Source organism: Conger conger, chromosome 1 (assembly GCF_963514075.1).
Source record: "Conger conger chromosome 1, fConCon1.1, whole genome shotgun sequence".
In the NCBI taxonomy this organism is placed as follows: domain Eukaryota; kingdom Metazoa; phylum Chordata; class Actinopteri; order Anguilliformes; family Congridae; genus Conger; species Conger conger.
Genome location: NC_083760.1, coordinates 40,523,932 through 40,546,381, shown reverse-complemented (window position 1 = coordinate 40,546,381; position 22,450 = coordinate 40,523,932). Strand labels below are relative to the sequence as shown.

At 40.4% G+C, this 22,450-nt stretch overlaps 1 protein-coding gene across 1 annotated transcript; it reads right to left on the bottom strand.

Moving 5' to 3' along the window:
- Positions 1 to 18,972: 18,972 nt before the first annotated feature.
- Positions 18,973 to 21,570, bottom strand: LOC133125867 (general transcription factor II-I repeat domain-containing protein 2-like). Its single transcript, XM_061237595.1, is given in 3 exon segments — positions 18,973 to 20,659; positions 20,661 to 20,882; positions 21,560 to 21,570. Coding segments are annotated over 3 exon segments (1,920 nt in total).
- Between the last annotated feature and the right edge of the window lie 880 nt (positions 21,571 to 22,450).

The following is a 22,450-nucleotide window of genomic DNA, read 5'->3' as shown; positions in this document are numbered from 1 at the left end:
AGAACATCGAACACATTGTCATGTTCATGCAAGCAGTTTGAGATGACTTTTGCTTTCTGACATGGTGCAGTATCATGCTGGAAGTAGCCATTAGAAGATGCTTACATTGTGGTCATGAATTGATGCACATGGTCAGCAACAATGCTCAAATAGGCTGTGGCACTGAAATGATGATTGATTGGTATTAACAGGCCAAAAGTGTGCCAAGAAAACATTCCTCACACCATTACACCAGCACCATCAGCCTGGATTGTTGACAATAGGCAGGTTGGGTCCTGAGGAAGAATTTCATAGTTCTTTCTCAGAAAACGCTACACCAGCATCTAGCAATGAGACACTGCAGTGAACCATTATGTTAACTAGGGTCTTTTGATTAGTAAAATATTGTACTCTCAAAATAGTTAATGCAGATTAATAGGACCAATATGCAAAGTGAATTTCATGTTCACATGTATGTTTGTCTGAATGAAATGTTACATTATTTCACCCAGACATAGACATATCCAAAGACAGCAAATATAGATTCTGTAATCCTGATCTTGTGGTATCTGGTTCAGAATGATACTGAGCCCAGATCACATAGGAATAACCGACTCGGTAATTAAATACTATTTAATGGGCAAGGCTCATCTTTGTCGGTTTTTAACTGATTTCCCTGAAGAATTCCCAGATCTTTTAAAAATAATAATTCGATTTTTGCCCAGATTTGAGATTGACATTATTGATGTTTCTCCAGTTTTGGAATATTTTTGAAATTAAAATCTAATCTGGATTTGGGTCTTCGAGACCATTGCCGTGAAAAGAATACCAAGTTTAGCCTGATTCATGTTGTCTGTGAAGTTCTAAAATGCATAGAAGTTAAGGTCCCTCATGCTTGTTTTGTAACCAAACACAGTATCATAGTTTATTCACATAGAACTGTTGAACCATAGAACACTGTTTCTGAGTTCATTTGTCAATGAAAAAGCACATAGCTATAGTCAAACTTCATGCACAGCACACTTAATACACTGTTAGTGGTTTAGCTAGAAATCATTAGTTTAACTGTAAAGCGACATTAAAGTTTAACATTAGCGACTGTAAAGATTTTAGTATGATTGCTGCGCATCAGCAGGGCATTATTATGTAAAGTTAATGCGCTACCACCATATTCTATTAATGGAAAACCGTTGAGGAATCTTAAATCGCTACAAAGTTATGGTGATACGGGCACTAATTTGCTCGAAAATGTAACAGAAAATGGCCTTATGTTAAACCCTTATGTCACTGTGCAAACATCATTAAATATGCAGTTGAAGTAGCATGTATTCCAGTAGATAGATGAGCTATCAGTGTTCCATTAACAAAGCCTATGGTTAAAAGAGAGCATAATGTTCAAAATGAAAATTAAAGATTTATCCTGGAAATTAGCATTATTATAATCTGATTTCCACCCAATTCTCACCAGTTTTTTAAAATAAAAAATAAAACCCTGAGAGAAAAAAAAAAATAAAAAAAAATAAAAAATAAAACTCATTCAAGGAAAATGATGCACCTCATTAATGGGTCATGTGAGACAACTGGTTACACCATGAAAGCAGTTTGTTTCCGAATTGGACTGTGCAGTTGGTACAAGCAGACTGCATATGGCGAACAAAAAGATCTTACAGGATTGGGGATGAATACTATCCTGCCTGCTTTAACCATCCTTCCGTGGGTGATATGGCCCAATGTGTACTGCCATATGGGTGTACTGGCAGCAATGGACCCTGGCATATACTGTACAAACACTGTAAATCATGATCTTAAGTTGATTAACCATTTCACAGTCCCTGGAATAAGTTAATTGCAATTTTATCCCTAAAAAATGAATAGCTGTATAACAAATCCTAGTATTGAATGCTAAACATTCTATTGGCTGTCAGATTATCTTTGTTGATTCATGGAAATTGGGATGTCTTGAAATGAACAACTTGGAATAAGAACAAATAAAAAGTCTGAGACCATGAGTGAAAATACTTCTATTTTGTGCTCTTTTCTAATTTAATACAAACGTCTTCATTACCAATTATATTATCAGCATAACAGTTGAATCTTTGAAAAAAATACATTAATTTCAGAATTTCTTAGTATTTGGTATGTCTACCTTTTACTTTAATGGCAATGTGCACTCAAGCTGGCATGGACTCCAAAACCTGATGATATCAGGTGGGGGTTGAGCAGAGAGCCATGTGCGACCGAATAAGAACCTCTCCTAGATCCCAGGAGCGGAGTGTTGGGATTTGTAGAACAGAAAAATAAAAGCTACTCCCGAAACAGGGGGGAGGACGAAAACAAACCCGAAGGCGATTCTTTTATTTATTTATTTTTTTTAAAGATTTTTTTCAGCCTTTCAGCTTTATTGGACAGTATAGTATAGAGCAGTGGAGGCTCCTCCATAGAGGTGGAGGAGGCCTGGCCTCCCCAATAATTTGAGAGAAGAGAGAGATTTTAAAAAAACAATAAATATTTATTTTATTTATTTATTTTAACAAAAAACATATTTTTTATATTCATATTATTTTAGTTTTGTTCATAAATCTAAATTTTCCCATGGCTAAAACCCAATATTGCAATTGTAAAGCAACAGGCCAGATTTCCCTATCAGTTTGTATTAAGGGAGGCCAGGCCAGGCCAGGCCAGGCCTCCCCTAGGAAATGAGATTCTCATAGAAGTCAATGTAATGCATTTTTTTTCATGCCAATATGTGATTGGCCAGATCACTGAAAATGGGTGGGCAACGGAGGCCTGGCCTCACCATGCATTGTGTCCAGGGCAAAGATTGACATTTTGTTCGTCCAATCACATGCTACTGGTTCATTTGGAATCAACTATCCTTTCCTTTCTATTCAACACAGAAGCCATTTTGAGAATTCGCTAGTCACTTCAGTCAAACAAACACTCGCCATAGTGGCTACGAGTGTCCTATCAACTTGTGCTTTTCAGGAAATTTAGAGAACACCCCTGGCTATCATCCCTGGAGTTTATAGCTCATTTGGCCAAACACTTTTGCTTAAAACTACCTCGGAAGTCGGTGAGATTCTAGCGCAATTTGAGATCTTGGGCTGGAGATATGCAGATTCCAGATACTAGGGAGTGAGAATGACATTCAATAGGTCATGTTAGACACCATTTGGGATTTATTGAACAGTTTTATTTTTAATGTAGTCCATTTCGTTTTATTACAAGTCAATTTAATAATCTTCCATATCAAATTACTGAATTGTTGCTCTGTGAGGAAATTCACTCTAAATACGAATAGAGCGCTGCCCTCTAGTGGATAACGTTAACGTTAGATAAAGCCAACTGGAACCATATTTTTACATATTTTATATTAAATATATTGAATAAGACTACATATGATAAAGAAAGTGTTCTTTTATCTTTTTTATATGCTAAACTTGATTAAATTGGTGATTACATGTTGAAGCAGTAGAAGAATGAAAAATGTAAGCTAAACAAAATTGTTTTTAACTACATAATTAAAATTCCTGCCTTTTACACATGTTCACTTGGCATTTATATTACATCCAAATGTCATTTCTCAGCTTAATTATCAGGCAGGCTCATAGACTTACAGCAATGTCATTTCTTCAGGAAGGCACAAGGCTAAGCTCTGCACAATGAATTTCATCAGCCAGAACTTTCTGACTGTAGCTTACACTCCAAATAGTATGCCTTTGGCCAGCACAAAGACAGATAAGAGAACAGGGAACATTCCATCGCGAGTGAAGTGAGCAAGTGGAAAAAAATGGCCTCCTCAATTCTGGAAGTCACCAGCCTCCACTGGTATAGAGAGACAGGAAGAATGGGAGCTAGAGAGCGAAAGACATGCGACAAATGTCAGACGGTCGGATTCGAACCGCTGACGTCACGGCTCCCAATGAGCATGCGGTCAGTGCTCTACAGGCTGCGCCACCGAGACACCCCCCGAAGGCGATTCTTAATAAGGAAACAAAAATGGAGCCCACAAAAACGGCTGAGAAAAATAAAACCGGGCGAGTGTTCCAACCAATATTAGTGCTTGAAAGGCGAGCACTGAGGATTACCAACTGAGAGTTCAGAAATAAAAATACAACCTAGCAAAAAACAGCTAGGCATGAAACAAAAAATCATGAGGCGCAGCTCAGGAATAAACACAAACAAAAATACAATAACAGGGGACACCGTCCCTCTACCGTTGGCTCACACGAGCCCCAAACAAAATAGAAAACCCTTAGGGAAGGCGTCGGTGTACTACACAATTAAACCGAACGCCTTCCTCATCTTTTTCTCTTTTAGATAGTGTGGCTTTAGCAAACACACACCTGCACAGTACCTGACTCTTAACAGACCAGAGTCTACCGTGTGCATACCAGCTTTGAGTAGAGCAAACAGTACACAAAAGCACTGAAGGCTGGTAGGAACTGGCCTTAAATACTCAGCTGGGAGATAATTCCCCTGGCGCAAATGAGGAACAGGTGTCAACAATTATCCTAGGCCCTCTAGCGGGCACCACGGGAATTACCTCCCACCATGACAGATGATTCATATTATCCCAGCATTATTTGACAATGTTCCAAAGAGCATCTTGTGATGTTACTGGATGTCCCCATAAATGTTCAATATGGTTGAGGTCATGAGATTGTGGATTGTCCAGCACTCCTTAGTCTTCTTTGGTCTTTGAGTAGTTCTTACAAAGCTTTGAAGTAACTTTCATTTGTTTTAAATCCTAAATCTTTGTTTATTTCCAGGATTACATGAAAAATGTGGTATCAGACTTTTGGACCCCAATTTACATCTGCTTGAAATCAAAAAGGGGGATAAAAATTGCAATCAAGTGTGTGTTCCCAAATGAATTTGAAATAATTATCCTTATTGAAACTCTTGGTGAGCCAATATAAAGCTCTGTTTTTTTTTTCAGTAGTAGTACAATAGCTCTCCATATGTAGCCAAATGCCTTTATTACAAACTGCAAGATTATTATCTAAAGGGGGTATTATAATTAGCTAAACAATAAAAGTTTATTAATGAACATTAAAATGCAAAATAGTGAAAAGAAATCCAATCAATCAAAAATGACTCCCTTTTTTAGTTTTAATTAGATGTTGCAGTTAATGGTATGAGGGGGGAGTTTGGAGGAATTTAATTGCTATGGTTTAATGGGCCAACATCTTTTAAAATTTGAAGATAAAAAAATAATTTATTGAACAGTGTCATTTTTATTTCTGCTGTAAGGAATAGAAAGGAATAAAAGTACAGCCCTTGCATTTTGAAAGCATTGGCATATCTGTAGAAATTCATATTCTTGGTTGAAAACATGCAAGTAAACTTCTTATTGGTACTGGTTCAACGAGTTTCTACAGTTTCCTGTTGTTACTCATTAAATCATGCATATTTACTAAATCACAGGATTTAAGTTTCTGAACATTACTTAGGGAAGGGAATTTAAAATGAAATGGTTTTGTTACAGGGGTATACTGTGTAAAACAAATGTACACTGTATTAAATACACACTTTGGTAAACACAAGGAAATGAGGATGTCATAGGTAAACCATTTCATAATCAATAATCCAGGGAGAGGACACCACAAGGATAATCTGAATAGTCAATATAAAAAGCTACCAGGAAGGCAATCAGTACAGGCAAAAAAGATAAACAAAACCCAGAATTCACAAACCAAAAGTCCAAGCAAAGTCCATACACAGTGGGTCAGAATCTGACAGAAGGATAACCCAGGAATCAGCGATTGGAGGTCGCGAAACAGGTCCATACACAGGCAGCGCAGACAGAATGCTGGATAGAATGGCAGGAGCACATTACAGTCTACCGCTGAACTAATGAAACAGATAGGTTAAATAGACAGATAACAAGGTAAAATAAGAAATCAGTTGAGAATCAGGAAACAAGGAACAGGTGAAACGAATAACCAGGAAATGGAACTACAGAAAGCCATGAGGGAAAAGAAAAGCACCCCCCCCCCGGGCGACACCAGGCTCTCCTAGAATCCAGTTCAGGGTGTTGCACATCATTGATTAAGTTTTGGAAAACCGCTGGAGCCTTAGTGAGCCCAAACGTCATGACTAAGTACTCGTAGTAGCCACTAGGGGTGTTAAAAGCTGTGTTCCACTCGGTAGACTTTACGTAAGTTGAACTTGAAGTATCTGCAATTTTGGAGGGAGGAGAAGGCAGAGGAGATCAGCGGAATGGGGTAGCGATTGTCGGTGGCGATATTAAGTCCTCGGTGGTTGATGCAGGGGCACAATGACTTGTCCTTTTCTGTGAAAAAGAATCCATCTCTGGTGGGTGAGGAGGGGATTCACTGATGTATTTATAAATGGTAAATGTAAATGTCTGCATTTATAGTCCCCTCCAAAAGTATTGGAAAAGCAAGGTCAATTCCTTTGTTTTTGCTATACACTGAAAACTATTGAGTTTGAGGTCTAAAGATTTACATGAGCTGACAGATCCGAATTACAGATTTTATTTCTTGTTATTTTTATCTAGGTTTGTAAAACAACTTATCACCTTTTGTACCAGAACACTAATTTTTTAGGCAAGCAAAAGTATTGGAACATGTGACTGACAGGTGTTTCTTGTTGCCCAGATGTGTCCTGCTGGATTGATTAGTTAAACAATAAATAGTTCTGAATGTCTACTCTTGGTTTTAGTCTTGAGTTTTGCCTGTGAAAACGCCATTTGTGTTAAACCAACATGAAGACCAGAGCTGTCTTTGGGAGAAAAGCAAGCCATTTTGAGGCTTATAAAATGGGGAAATCTCATTGGGGATAGCTTGTACAACACCTTGGAATGTCCTGAAAAAGAAAGAAACCACTGGCTTACTGAGCAACAGACATCGAACAGGTTGACCACGGAAAACAACAGCAGTTGATGACAGAAACATTGTGAGAGCTATGAAGAAAAACCCCAAAACATCAGTCAGTGATATCACTAATGATCTCCACAGGGCAGGGGTGAAGGTATCTCAATCAACCTTTCCAAAAACACTTAGAGAGAAGCAATATAGAGGGTATACCACAAGATGCAAACCACTCATCAGAAGTAAGAATTGGAAGGCAAGATTACAATTTGCAAAGAAGTACAGAGATGAGCCACAAAACTTCTGGAACAAAGTTTTATTGATTGATTAGACCAAGATTAACCTGTTGAACCAAAGTGATGGAAAGCCAAAATGTGGAGAAAGAAGGGATCTGCTCATGATCCAAAACATACAAGCTCACCTGTGAAGCATGGTGGAGGACGTGTCATGGCTTGGGCTTGCATTGCTGCTTCTGGAGTGGGCTCACTAATCTTTATTGATGATATAACTAATGATGGAAGAATTCAGAAGTCTACAAAAATGTACTGTCTGCCAACTTACGGAGAAATGCGTCCAAATTAATTGGTAGGAAGACATCATTCAGCAAGACCAAAAACACACTGCCAACACAAAAAAGGACTTCATTAGGGAGAAAAAGTGGAAGGTTTTTCACTGACCAAGTTAATCACCAGACCTTAACCTAATTCAGCATGCATTTCACCTCCTGAAGAGGAGATTGAAGGGAAAAAACCCTGAATCAAACAATAACTGAAAGAGGCTGCAGTAAAAGCCTGGAAAAGCATCACAAAAGAAGAATGCAACAGTTTTGTCATGTCAATGGTTTGCAGGCTTGATACAGTAATTGCAATCAAAGGGATATGCTACCAAATATTAAGTGTTATTTACTTGGATTTACTTAAATACTCTCTGTTCCAATACTTTTTCACCTAAAAATGGGATGGTCTGATACCAAATGTGCTATGTTCTAAGTAGTTTAACACATCTAGGTGTAAATATGAGGACATAAAACCTGAAATTCTGAACTCTTGTCTTGTGTTAATCTTTTTATCTCAATCCCAAATGTATTCTGTGTACTGCTAAAAGAAAGGAATTGGCCTTGCTGTGCCAATAGATTTGGAGGGGACTGTATATTGTGGCATGATGCAATTGCCTGTACAATTGATGCTTCTCATTCACCCATTCACACACACACACAAACAGTGATGGTCATGTAAGGCACCAACCAGCCCATCAGGAGCAATTGGTGGTTAGGTGTCTTGCTCAGGGAGACACCTAGGGTGGGATCGAACTGGCAAACCCACCAACTGCTAGACAACTGCTCTTACCTCCTGAGCCCATGTCACCTCCAGTAATCCATGGCTTGGCTTTCTGGTGACGAGAGGGAGAACTGGGGGAGTGGTGCGAGGAAGCAGGTCAATGGTGCAGTCATAAAAGCACTGTGGAGGCAGGAAGCATGCCCAGGACTTTACTAAAGACTTGGCCTATGTTGTGGTAGATGGCTGGTACAGAGGACAGGTCAGGAGGTGTTTCTTCAGTTCCTGGAGCCGGAGGCAGAGTAGAGAGAGCAAACATGGCAGCCAGGGCTCTAGCCCTTGGACTGAGTTTATGAGTGGGTTGTGGTGTAAAAGCTATAGTCTGCCCAAAACCACAGGAACATGGGGCGACTTCAACACATAAAAGGTCACCTAATGGTAAATGGTAAATGCCTGCATTTATATAGCGCCTTTATCCAAAGCGCTGTACAATTAATGCTTCTTATTCCCATCACCAAACACACACTTACACACCAACGGTAATTGGCTGCCATGGAAGGCACCAACCAGCCCAAATTGGGGGTTAGGTGATACTTTGACACACCCAGGGATCAAACCGGCAATCCTCCGACTGCCAGACGACTGCACTTACCTCCTGACCCAATGTCCAATATATGGCCAAGTGAATCAATCCATCCAGAGTAGCGGGTAGTTCACAGGTGGTCAGTTTGTCTTGTATCTGTTCAAACAGTCTGTTGTAGAAGGCGCCATGTAGTGCTACGAGGTCCCAAACAGCCAAAGCAGGTTTGCTGGTTCCATGACTGGCCAGATTGTTCAGTAGCAAACTCAAAGTATTTCCAATAAGGGTTTTTATTAGCAGATTGGCAGTTAAAACAAGCAATGGTCAAACACGGGCAAATGAGGATGTCACAGGTAAACCAGTCTGTAACCAATAATCCAGGCACAGGCTTGTAACTGGCACAGCAAGGATAATCTGAATCGTAGTCAATATGATAGGCAAAAGTTTGAAGACAATCAGAACAGGCAGGAAAGACAGAGAGAACACTGGAGAGAATGGTAGGAACACATTACAATCTGGCTCTGAACTAAGGAAACAGACAGGTTAAATGGTAAAAGAAAACTATTAGGAATCCAAACGAGAATCAAAGAACAAGGAACAAGTGAAACGAATAACCAGGAAGTAGAACTACGGAAATCTACAAGGGATACAAAAGGCGAAACACAGAGGATTTAGACAAAAAAGAGGCTAAAAAAACCCAAAACACAGATTATGACAATTAGACAATATAATGGTCCAAAATAACAGTAATCATGACAACCAATCAAAAAATACAAGCAGCAAATTATCTTTACTTTAGCTTTACAATTAAACATTTAAATTCAAAAATAAAACAATCAGTAACCTCTCAGATAGAATCTGAGACCTCTGCTGTTCTTGTTTCTTTAAATATGGTGAATCATTTACATTTATATTTCTAAATTTCTATGTTTTTGATAGCCTTAGATGCTGAAAATAGAGGTTACATTTCATTCTGGTGATAAGAGCTGAATGATTGGGCCACCAGATGTTTGGACCAGGGCTCTCATCCAGAGCCTCCTTTTATAGAATCAAGGGAGTCTTCAGAAGTGGGGCATATTCTGATCCGACTGCTCCACTTTCTCCAGCAGCGCAGTAATTGGTGCATTGTTTGAACTCACTTAGCTCTTCCCTGCATGTGGTCAAATAGTACCATAAACCAGCAGAAAGAAAAGGGTAGCTCTGATTGCTGAAAATTATGTTTTATGTCATTTTTAGGAGCACCAAACTGTGTAATTACTCAAAGTGCATAACTGTTCACCAATAGTTACCTTGTCAATGCTATCTCACAACCTGTTACACAGTGACGCAACAGCCAATTTCACATACAATGCACTCCATAATGTTTGGGACAAACACCCATCATTTATTAATTTGCTTCTGTACTCCACAATTTGAGGTTTGTAATAAAAAAATCACATGGTCACAGATTTTAATAAAGGTCATTTTTATACATTAAATTACAGCAGTGTTTATACATAGTCCCCCCATTTCAGGTCATCATAATGTTTGGGACACAGCAAATTTATCTGAATGAAAGTAGTCTTGTTTAGTATTTTGTTGCATATCCTTTGTATGCCATCTCTTCCTAACGTTTGTGACCTATCAATATCATCAGAGTCTGAATATCTTAATTATCAGGTTGTCCTACAAGCGATACTAAAACTCTTTGCATTTGAATGGATCTCTATGGGAATGGCGTTTAGGACTAGATTCAGCTGTAAATTATGCTGATAAAGTATGGAACGCATTTGTTGGGCTAAATGGCTTTAAGTCATCAAGGGTCCAAGGTATCAAATGAGCCATAAACCACCGTATTGCTGCCAGATTTGCAGTAGATACGAAAATAATTGTGTCTCCTGAATATTTACCATTGAGTTCAACAGGAAAATGTGTTATTTCTTGCGAGACCAGCCCAACCATTTGATGCGGAAATTAGCAATCTATCTGGGTAAATGTGATTGTGTTTATGTTTGGAATAACTGTTTTAGTGCCTTTATTTACTTGTCGTTACTTTCTGTTGGAAATTAATCTATGGCTTAATATTAGCTCATAATTAAATATAAGACATTGATATGACAGTAGCAGAGACCTGCAGTTCCATCGCACAATCTGCAGCACAATCTCTATCCTGATCTCCTCCAGCCCTCCCTCTATGTGTGTACTCTTTACAGATGCTGATGTCTCACTACTTCTGCTGGCTCACAGAAACACCTGTTCACTGGACCCAATTGATGACTGTGACATGCAGTCTGCTGAAGAAGCAGATTATTTCAACCCTGCCTACTGATGGAGAGAGCACACACACCTGGGTTGCGTTCATTCATTTTAGTTTACTTAATTCATTTTAGTTTATCGTGTTAATTTATTATTTTTGCCTGGAGCCCAAGAGGGGGAAGGGTGAAGACTTTGTATTATTTATTTTGTGTTGGTTTTCATGCTCTCTTGCTCAACAGGGGAAATTCTGGAATTGCTGCATCTCCTTACCTGGGGAGTCACATGGCGTGTGGTGTTTGTTTCTGAAACCAAGGAAGAGAATTTCCCCCGTTGTCTGCCGCATGGAGAGAGGGAGAGCTTCTTCACCTTCCACCCCCCATGGGTTCCAAGCAAAAATAATAAACTAACACAATAAACTAAAATAAAAAAGGCAAAAGAAAGCAGATAAACAAAGTCAAACAAAACTGGCATTCTGGAGTGATCTCCCGGTCTATGCCCTATACTGTGGAAACAAGTACACTTTCAGCACCTGGTCTGATAAATTAACGCAACCCAGATGCGTGTGCTCTCTCCACCAGTGAAGGGGATTGAGACAATCTGCTTCTCCAGCAGACCGAATTTCATAATTACACTCAACTGTTTCTCTGTTTTCCTCTACTCATGCATGTCAGCCTGCATTGTTACGTACCCACCTGGATGAAAAACTGACACCCAAAGCTTTATCTGGCCCAAGACTGAGCTGCTCTACATCAATACCAAGTCTGATCTCCTCCTGGACTTCTCCATCACCTTTGACAACACTGACAGTGGTGGTAAGGTGCAGATAGACCGGATGAAACCTGACAATGTATTAGTCTTTGGCATGCTTGTGTGACAGTTTTCAATTAGTTTTTCTGCAGTCTTCTCTCTGAGTGCATAGTGTCTTATTTCTGAGTAAACCCCTATTATCTCTAACAGCCCTACGCTGCCATGCAATCCCACTTCTCCAACAGGCTCTCCAGACTCCTCACCTCTTAAACCCCCAACCCTAAGATCAAAGCTGTAAAGAACACTGTGTCGTGAGCCACGGACCCCTTGCCGAGCTCAGACCTCTCACGAGCAGTACCCCACCAGGAGGTGTCTCGGGGACGAACTCTCTTTTCCTTTAAGTACTCCGAACGTCCTGGAGCCCTGGTAAGTTCTACTGAACTTCCAGCCCAGTCTCGAAGTGAAGGGTGTGATGCAAATCTGGTATACGATTTCCTGTATTCACTGTATTCCTCTAAAATAACCTATATCACATATGATTATAGTAAGATATACTTTATTATAATCAATCAAAAGAATAGAGTTATACAGCTGACAGGTTAAACATCATCTTTCAGTTTGCTAATCACATACAAGTTCCATATACCCCTTTAGCTCTTTCTAATTTACCTTTTCACCAGATGTTAAATTCAAGGTACACCCCTCAAATACCCATCCTCTTTGGCCTTAGCCTTATCCTATAGCTCCCCCTTCTGGACGTTAAAAGAAACTATTCCTAGAATATTATGTTCATCTAAACTCTAAAAACTTCTCTACATTTTTTCTACCTTATATAGTATCTTACTGAAAAATAAAATACATAAAAATAAAAGGAAACTTTTAACATTGAACTTCTATGTGCTACTTTTAATTACTTTAATTACCACTCAAGCACCGCGTACATCACTCCGTTCTCCATATCCATATCCAGCTTGAATACAGCTGTCCTGCCTTGCTCTCTCCTCAACAGCCCTTAGATATTTTCAACAGCGAAATTCTAAGATGCTTCTTTGCTTCTTTTTTTTCTTCTCTCTGCTTTTTAACATCTAAAAGCTAATTCCTTATATAGACATTTATCTCTTATGCAACTTTTTAATGAGCCTATTCATCACTGTTATTTGTCTCCCTGTCATAATCTCTCCTTGGACTCTCTCCAAACTTTGACATCATACAAGCCAGAAGTAAGTGCCATCTCAATACACTCTTCAGGTGCCCTTTTTTGTGGCGCCTTAAGGGATCTACAAAGGACATCCAATCAATAGCCGAGTGTAATTCATCCCCCAACTCCTCTACAGTCAGTTCTTTGAATCTATCCAATAAATTATCAGATTATCATTTCCCCATCATCTACATTGTTTTCCTCATCTTTTTGCTTTAACCAGGCCTTATGCTCCTCCCCTGTAGGGTTGGGGTATTCCCTGACTGCTCGCTCAGCATGTTGAATCTCCTCCAAGGTCATGCTGGAACTCATTCTATGCATGGCCTCAGTCAGAACTTTAACCTTGCTCCTTAGTACTCTAAATCTAAGTCCCCCGACTTCAGACTCCTCTGCTGACAATTATGGCTGCTCATTAGCTCTGAACCGCATATTTTTCCTCTTACGGGTGTGCTTACTACCACCTTGATGGCGTGTGTGAGGGGTTAACAATGCATTCCTGCCTAACCCATCCCTGTCAATCTCTCATCAGGGGGGCCTAGGGCCGGGTCCTCGACAACTAAGGGTAACATATTTGTATATAAATGTAGCATACCAGATGCTTTAGCATTGTAAACCACAGACACGTGGTTTACCCCTTGCTGTTTTATAGCTTTTGATTGCACTTGGTGCCCAGCTTCTTACTGCACTCTTATAAACTGCGTGCTGACTAGCATGTATTCCTGGTATGTCACGACAGTCATACCTGCCATGATGAGTCAAATTCTGAAAATAACTAACAAGACGGTTAGAAAATCCAGAGAGTCCAGTGCATGTGATTATCTTGTAGCAGATCATTCCTATGCTAATAATTATTTAATCAGCTCACCTTAACGTGAGCCTAAAGTGGTCATGTTTGATATGGTTAGCTCAAAAAAATCATAACGAATATCAAGAGACAAAGCATATCAAGCTATCTAAAAAACCTAGATTAATCTAATGGTCATGCCTCTGTTAGATAATGTCTGAACCACACTTGCATTCAAAAAACAAAAATCCCCAGCCTCAGTGTTTTGCCATTCTGGGACCAATATACATGAAAAACCTTTTGGTAAGGCAAATGCTATTCAGATGAATCCTGAAAATCTCATTAAAATAAAAATAGTTTTTTATTAAAAAGAGGAATAGAAATATTAGCATTTTCATAAGAGTTTTTTTTCCGCTTTTCCGAAGTGTTGTACAGTTTCTCACCCAATTAGAACACGTCCTACTTTTAAACTGACTAGTGCCTTTTCCAAAAAGTGGGGTTTCATGTGCTACAGTTGTTACTAAAAATGTATATTATCCAGAACAGGGCCCCATTGAAAATGGACAGTGGGCTTGTCTGTTAGCCAGTGACTCTATAACATAAGGCATGGTGCAACTACAAGTCACGCGACTCGATTACATATGGAATATATGATCATACATTGCCGAAGCCATTTGGAGCCAAAATGGCAGAAAGGAAAATTATCGTGACATCACTCCAGCAAAGAACTTAATGGCTCTGCTGCCTCCTTACGTCCAGGGGCTCATTTCACGAAAGTTGCGACATGCAAGCTGAGATCTGCGAGATGCAACAGATTTCTCCTTTGAGGCTTACAATTGTGTTTCACAAAGAAATTGTCATGTTCGTGCCCTTCTATTTGTTTTTCCCTTTTCTATGTTCTCTCCTTTCACTCCAGTCCTTGTTTTACTTCTCTCCCCACTCCTTATATGCATTTTTCCCTGTCTTGTCCCAGCTGATTCTTGTTGTCTCATCATCTCTTCCCCAGCATCCACACCTGTCAATTGTTTAGTTCATTTGTTAGTCTATTTATACCTGCCTGTTTTGTTCTTTGGTTGCTAGTTTGTCAGTTATCTTCCTGTGTAAGGTTGTTCTCTGGTCTGTTCCGTTCTAGCCTCTGTTGTCTGTTGTCTGTTGTCTGTTGTCTGTTGTCTGTTGTCTGTTAATTCTGTTCTGTTCTTTTCTGTCCTGCTCTGTTGTTGGATGAATTCATTTCTGTTTTGACTCCTGCCTGGTTCCGTGGACTCTCTCTTTCTGGATCATGATTTCTGTTCCTCTGCCCTGTTTGGACTGACCACCCTGTTTTTGAACTTTGCCTGTTTTTGGAATTACACTCTGTCTGCCCCTTCATCTGCCTTTATTAAACCCACCATTTTTCTCATAACCCCTGAGTCTGCGCTTGGTTCCTCTGGCCCACATCCCTGACAGAAATCACAATTGCAAGTTTCAAACGCATGTGGCAAGCGCGTCCATGTAGGCAATCAGTAAATCGGCTATCGGTCTCATCCGCCTGTTTCCTTTTCTATCAAAGTTTTTTGTGCACAGCATTAGCGCTCCTCAGCAAAGTGGGCTGGCCATGGGCGGCAGACGCGGATAAAGGGTATCCAAAGGGTGGAAAATGTATCTTGCATCAGATAAACATTTTTTTTTTAGCTATGTTGTAAAATAAAAATGTCATTTTAATGCTTTGTTTTATTAGAACTATTACATATACCTGGTCTACCTAATATCATAACCTACACTTCAAAGTAACATTTGGTGTGTTGTTATTTGTAATATCCGATTAAATGCAACACTCACCTAGACCCCATCCATTAGTAACATCACCTGTGACGAAGTGGTGACCCAAATCACAGTTGTTTCAAATGTAACTGTTGTGTTTGCTCCCAGTTTATTTAAATGTATTATATAATAGCATAGTCTGTAAGTGACATCACATAGGCTACGACTTTTGCGAAAGCGATTTTTACAGAGTGGTAGCCTACCCATTTCTACACACAACTATGTGTGTGTTCTCAGTCAGTGCATTGATGGGAATTTGTAAACTATCATTTGCATGAAGGTCTTTTGGGAGACCAAGCAGTGTGGAATTTCACTTGACTACTGTGATGGGCTCGAATAACTGAATTAAGTTTTTGCACATTGGTGCTTTACGGACATATCTGGATGAATGTGCTTACTCCATTACCTGTAAACCCCAAGAAAACAGAGCTGTCAACCCTTACAAAAAATATGTTTAGAATAATATGCCTAAAGTCCTTTTTCTGAACAAAGACTCAGAGAGTAGAGGATATTTAAAATACACTTTCTTTGTACTTTCCAGAAATAAATGATTTAAAAGGGAGCTTTTTTATGCAGCCTGCATTATCAGAGGAACAAGCATACTTGTGAGGGAGAAAATTGGTTTTGCGAGAGGTATGTAGTCATCGCAGTTTTATGTACGATTCTTTCGTGAAATGTGTTTTGAAAAAATATTGCGATCTTCAAGTGAAAATCCTCACAAATTGCTTTTGTGAAACGAGCCCCAGGAATGTGAATAGCAGGCAGTGTTTTCCATGTCATTTAGTTTATATGCATACTTTGCTATCTTGGTAGGCTACAACCAAACTAGTATTATTTTTTTCTCATCGCTTATAATGTTACATCCCTTTCCAGCTTCGCAAGTGAATATCAACCCCTACTGAAAAAACTGCTTGAGCTAGGTTTTGAGAATCCCAATGTGTACTGTAACAGTTTTATGTTCTTGGCTATTGTCAGTTGCATCTCACATACGCTAATTCAGAAACATTTCTGTTGATTATTGAAACGTAGCCTATCCTATATGACACTTCATATGTCAGTTATCGCGAGTGTTCGCATTAAAAAAACTATTATTTCCCACTGTAACATCTGTAACAACTATATTGGTAATAAATATGCCATTCGGAAATGGTTGGTTGAATAAATTCATCCATGCATGCTTACGTAGGCTACTGAAATAATTGTAGCTGCCATGCAATTGTAACAGTCATGCTGGTTTTTTGTAGGCTACATCCAAATACATAAACCCACTTCCCTCTTTTAAATTGCCAAATTTGTTTGACCCACAAAAACAAACTGAAATTTCGCAATCTGAGTAGGATGATATGCATAATATGCATAATGCATAATGCATAATAACAACACAAAAATTTGGCTAAATATTTTTGCATGACCTAATTGGGGGGATTCAAGTTCCGTGCTATCTCCGCGTTCTGGATCTGGACAGTGCCAGATTTTGTGGGTTGAGTATTCATGGTAGCATATGATGGGTATGAGTGTGATGAAGTCACCCAGGAATGTGAAAATACTTCCCCTAAAACATACATTGTTGGGGGAGTGGAGAACGAGAACGTTTTATCTGTTTTGTTCCTACACTTGTGACAGTGGGACAGTGGAGGGAGGGAGTATGCACTGAAGGCTTAAATTTCTCAGGCATAGTGCCAGAGAAAAACAGATTTGTTCCACAAAATAATATTCTCCCAAAATAAATAAATAAATAAATAAAAGAGAAAACGCAAGATAATACATAACTTTGCTACTTTCCCCCTAAAATGATAGTATATACAGGAGGAATTTAATCCTGTGTAATATATAAATATGATAACAACCCTTCTTTTGTAACATGGAACACAAGGTCTTAAAATATAAATGTCATAATGCATGCAATCTTACATGTCTTTGTTTTTGTTCTGGATGTGTCCAAGTCAATCATGTTCATTCTTCAATTACCAACGGTGTGCGAGTAAGGCAGTTTTTTCATCAAATGAGCAGGGAGCTACTGTCAGTCCGTCAGTCACCATGTCATTCTTCGTGCTGTGCACGAAATTCAAAGTATCTGCTGAAACATGGAAGCAAAGTTCATTCAAACTCCGGAAGACACAAGCCTAATTGAGTGGGGAGCGAAAAATGAATGGCTTTGGTTGAAGAAAATGGTGGGGACGGGCAACTGCTTAACACTTGGTGCAAGAAACTCTGTGAAGTTGTTTCTGCACGATGTGTGACAGGGAATGTTTTCCTTAAAAGCTGATGCCTCTACAAGCCTGAACATGGATAGAACTGCTCTGTAAAAGGCAATGCCCGTCAATAAGTGGGGGGTTCTGATGGGTACCTCCATTGATCCCTCCTCACCTATCTCCTATTCCTCACTGTTTTCATTTCATGTGCCCTACCTGATTGAATGTCCCCACATCCCACTTGACAGCTCTTTGTACCAACGCATTCATGGGTGCCCGCAGTCAACTATGTCACTGCTCCTATAAGTCTCCTTGTCTCTGGTAATCACCTTCAAAGAAGCCACCTCACATTCCCATGGTTCAGGGGAGACCCTGGCTACTGTGTCATAACCCACAGATTGGCTAGGCCCAAGGGACAATCACAGGCTGGAGCCCAGGCTGTCATGTTTCCAGCCTTTACTTTGCTTCTGGTGCCCACTGAGGAGTTGCCCTCTGACCTGTCCAATGTGTCTTCCATGTACCAGGATCTCCACAAACCATTCAGAAAATCCTGAGCCAGTCCCTTACCCACCTCACCATTCGTACGACTGTGCCATCAACCTGCACCAATGGAAAAATACATCAGCGAGTCCCTGGCTGCAGGTCTGATCTGTCCCTTGTCCTCACGACAAAGAATTGCTACCCCATTCCACTCATCTCCTCTGTGTTCTCCTCTCTCCAGAATTGCAAGTTCTTTACTAAACTGGACCTACGTAATGCTGAGCACCAGGTTCATATAAGTGAGTGGGACGAGTAGAAGACTGGCTTCAACAACTCTAACAGCCACTAGGAGTACCTGGTGACACCGTTCGGGCTCCTGCTGTGTTCCAGCGTATGATCAACGACGTCCTGAGAGACATCTCCAAGTTTGTGTTCATATACCTGGAGGATATCTTAATCTTCTCCCCCCTAGAACGGGGGTGTCAAACTCAAATACACAGTGGGCCAAAATTTAAAATTAAACAAAGCCGTTGAACAAATGAACCTTTTAATATGGACCCCAACAAGTTTTGCTTTAACATTGAATATGGAACAAGCAACGCTTATATAACTTAATAGTGCAGACATGCAACATCGAATTTCAAATAAATAAAAAAAACATATCAATGGCATATTAAATAAAATGTATGCCTCTTTTCTATTTGCAGCCTTCTGAGGTAAATATCAAAATAAACTTTTTCCACAGGCTAATAAATTTGAAAATAAAATAACAACAATGAATGAATCAACCATTCAGGCCTTGGAGTAGCAAGAAAAAGTGCATAAAGAAAACATTAATTATTGCTCAGTTTGCGACACACTGATCTAACCTGATGTGCCCAAGCCAGATACCTGGCATCTTTTCTTGGATGCTAGTTCATCAATGTCTGGGCTCAGGCTCTGAGCTGAGGAAACCCACAGTATCGAACAAAGGTGTTCATCAGTCAGACGTCTCCTGTGAGATGTTTTCGTCATCTTCATCAAGGAGAAAAGTTGCTCACATAGATAAGTGCTGCCGAACATGGAGAGCAATTGAGCAGCTTGGGTGCGGAGCTGAGGCATTGTGTCAGGGATGAACTGTGGAAACTGTACGGCGCCAACAGCATCATACTTTGACTTCAGCATGTCATTACACTGGAGTTCAATCAGCTCCATTTGGAGGTTGGTTGGTGCGTTTTCCACATCAACTGCGAAGGGATTACTAAGCAGTTCAAATCTACATTTCTGGACATCAAAGTCAGCAAATCGCTGGCTAAACTCGGCGCCGAGTACACTGAGTTTTTCAGCAAACTGTGCGCACACGGCGGTAGAGATCTGCGTTTTTATGGTTTGGCAGCAGGGAAAATGGCCAAGGTTTCCTTGCAGCATCTGATTCTCCCACAGGCACAGTTTAGTTTTAAAAGCTCTCACTGCTGCATACATGTCTGTGATGATGCGTCCCCGCCCCTGCAGCTGCAGGTTCAGCGCATCGAGATGGCTTGAGATGTCACACAGAAAGGCCAGCTCACACAGAAACTTTTGCTCCCGGAGCTCTGCTGTGTCCTTCCCTTTGCTTTGCAGAAACTGACATATTTCCTCACGCAGCTCGAAAAATCTGTTCAGTACTTTTCCGCGGCTTAACCATCTCACCTCTGTGTGATACGGCACGTCTGTGTATTCCGAACCACACTCGTCCAGAAAAGACTTAAACTGGCGGCGATTCAGACCTTTGGCTCTTATAAAGTTAACAACTTGTGTTACTGTGGTCATAACGTGTTCCATCTTTAGGGCTTTACCACACAGTGATTCTTGATGTATGATGCAGTGATAAACAGATAGCTCACCTGCACAGTTCTCTTCCCGCATCTTTTCCCGAATCCTGCCCACCAGTCCATTCTTTTTACCGCTCATCGCAGGCACACCATCTGTGGTTAATCCCACGAGTTTATCCCACGGCAGCTTTATTTCAGTTACACATTTGCAAACCTCCTCAAAGATTTCCTTCCCTGTGGTTGTGCCATGCATGGATTTAAATCCCAAAAGCTCCTCAGTAACACACAGATTTGAGTCCACTCCGCGGATGAACACTGACAGCTGCGCAGTATCAGACGCGTTGGTGCTCTCGTCCACAGCAAGGGAGAAAGAACCTAAATCTTTTCCCTTTTCCATCAGCTGGTCATACAGATTGGTGGCAAGATCACATGTGCGCTCAGCTACTGTGTTCCTGGTCAGGCTCACGTTTGAAAAGGCATGCTTTTTCTCTGGGCACACTTGGTCACAAACTTTCATCATGCACTTTTTTACAAACTCTCCCTCATTAAAGGGCCGGGCTGATTTTGCAATTTCTTCTGCCACAATATAACTAGCCTTTACAGCAGCCTCACTTTGTGATGTGGCTTTTTTGAACATATTCTGTTGTGAAACCAAACTTCTTTTCATCTCCTCTACTTTCTGGCTCCTTTGAGTCACGTCCAGGTCCTTGTACTTGTCCTGGTGTTTCGTTTCATAGTGTCGTCTAATGTTGTACTCCTTAGTTGGCTCCACAAACAAGACAAACAGGTCTGTCTTTTACATATGTAAACAGATATTCTGCCTCCCACCTGTCCAGAAAAGTTCTGTTTTCTGCCTTTCTTTTCGAAATTTTTGGGAAGGGGTAACACGGTGACAGTTGTAGTATGAGGTCGCGGTGTGGTCTGGGAGAGAGGCACGGGGAGGCGGGGTGAGCGGGGGCTTTCCTGCCGAAGCACAGATCGCTACTGACACAGAGGAGAGGGCATGTCTGGGTCCTGTCCTGATTGACGCGCCAAAACAACAGCAGAGCATTATGGGATTTGTAGTATTAGCGGTGAATGCGCTACAGCGGCGCCGCCACTGTATAATACCGGCGGGCCAGCTCTAATAGTAATTTGATATTGCCTCGCGGGCCAAATATAATTACACTGCGGGCCAAATTTGGCCCGCGGGCCAGAGTTTGACACCCATGCCCTAGAAGAACACATACAACACATCCATCAAGTCCTGTAATGCCTGTTGGAGAATCAGCTATTCGTCAAAGCTGAAAAAAAATGTTTCTCCAGACTACAGTTCAGTTTCTGGGATTTGTGGTCACCCAAAGCCAATTGGAAATGGACCCTGAAAAAACCAAGGCAATTGCTAGTTGGCCTTCACCTGCCAACCGCAAGGAACTACACCGGTTCCTGGCAACTTTTATTGGCGCTTTATTTTCAATTATAGCTCAGTCGCCGCCCCTCTCACACCCCTTACCTAAGCTTACTGTACATTGAAACAGGGCTATTAAATCTGGTCTAAATCTGATTGAATCTAGTCGAAAGCTATGTTTTGAAACAGCTGGTATCTGGTCATTTCATCTGCGTGATGTAATGAAATGTGTTACATCATACCGTTATTTAGTGAGCCAGCTACCTGTGCTTACTGGTGCTGCATCGCTACAATTTCTCTGTTTTAATATTTAGCATTTGAAGGACTTTATGTCCCAGGGACATCGGTGTTTTGAATTTGCTAATCACATTACCTGGTCTGGTCTGAAGTGATGAACCAGCTCCCAGCTACAAGCTGCTAATATGTTTCCCTTGGACTGATTATACACTCAGTTATTAGGAGTGCAATACTAATGCTGGGTAGGGACTCCATTTGCTCTCAAAACAGCCTCAATTCTTCGAGGCATGGATTATTCCACAAGATGTTGAAAACATTCCTTTGATATTTTATTCCATATTGACATGATTGCATCATTCCATTTCTGCAGATTTGTCAGCTGCATATTCATGCTGCAAATCCCCCAATCTACCACATACCAAAGGTGTTCTATTGGATTCAGATCCGGTGACTGGGAAGACCACTGAAAAATACTGAACTCATTGCATGTTCATGAAACCAGTCTGACATGTTCTTTGTGACATGGAGCATTATCATGCTGGATATAGCCATTAGAAGATGTCACCGTATGTTGTGTGTGAAAATCCCAGGAGATCAGCAGTTACAGAAATACTTTAACCAGCCCATCTAGCACCAACATTCACTGAAGCTCCTGACCGGTATCTGCATAATTTCATGCATTGCTCTGCGTCCAAACAATTGGCTGATTCGATGGCAACCATTGTGAAACACATACAGAGGGATGTAATCCCAGGGCACACAACAAAGTATTTCATTTATGTAAAGTATAGAACAAAAGTGGTGTTTTCTTGTAGTACGGGAGTGCATGATTACGTATTTTGGTGTGTGTACAAAGGGGTGCTATTGCTTTTTGAATAATGTAATTTGTACCTTCTCTAACATTTCATTATGTTTGTTCATTAGCAGG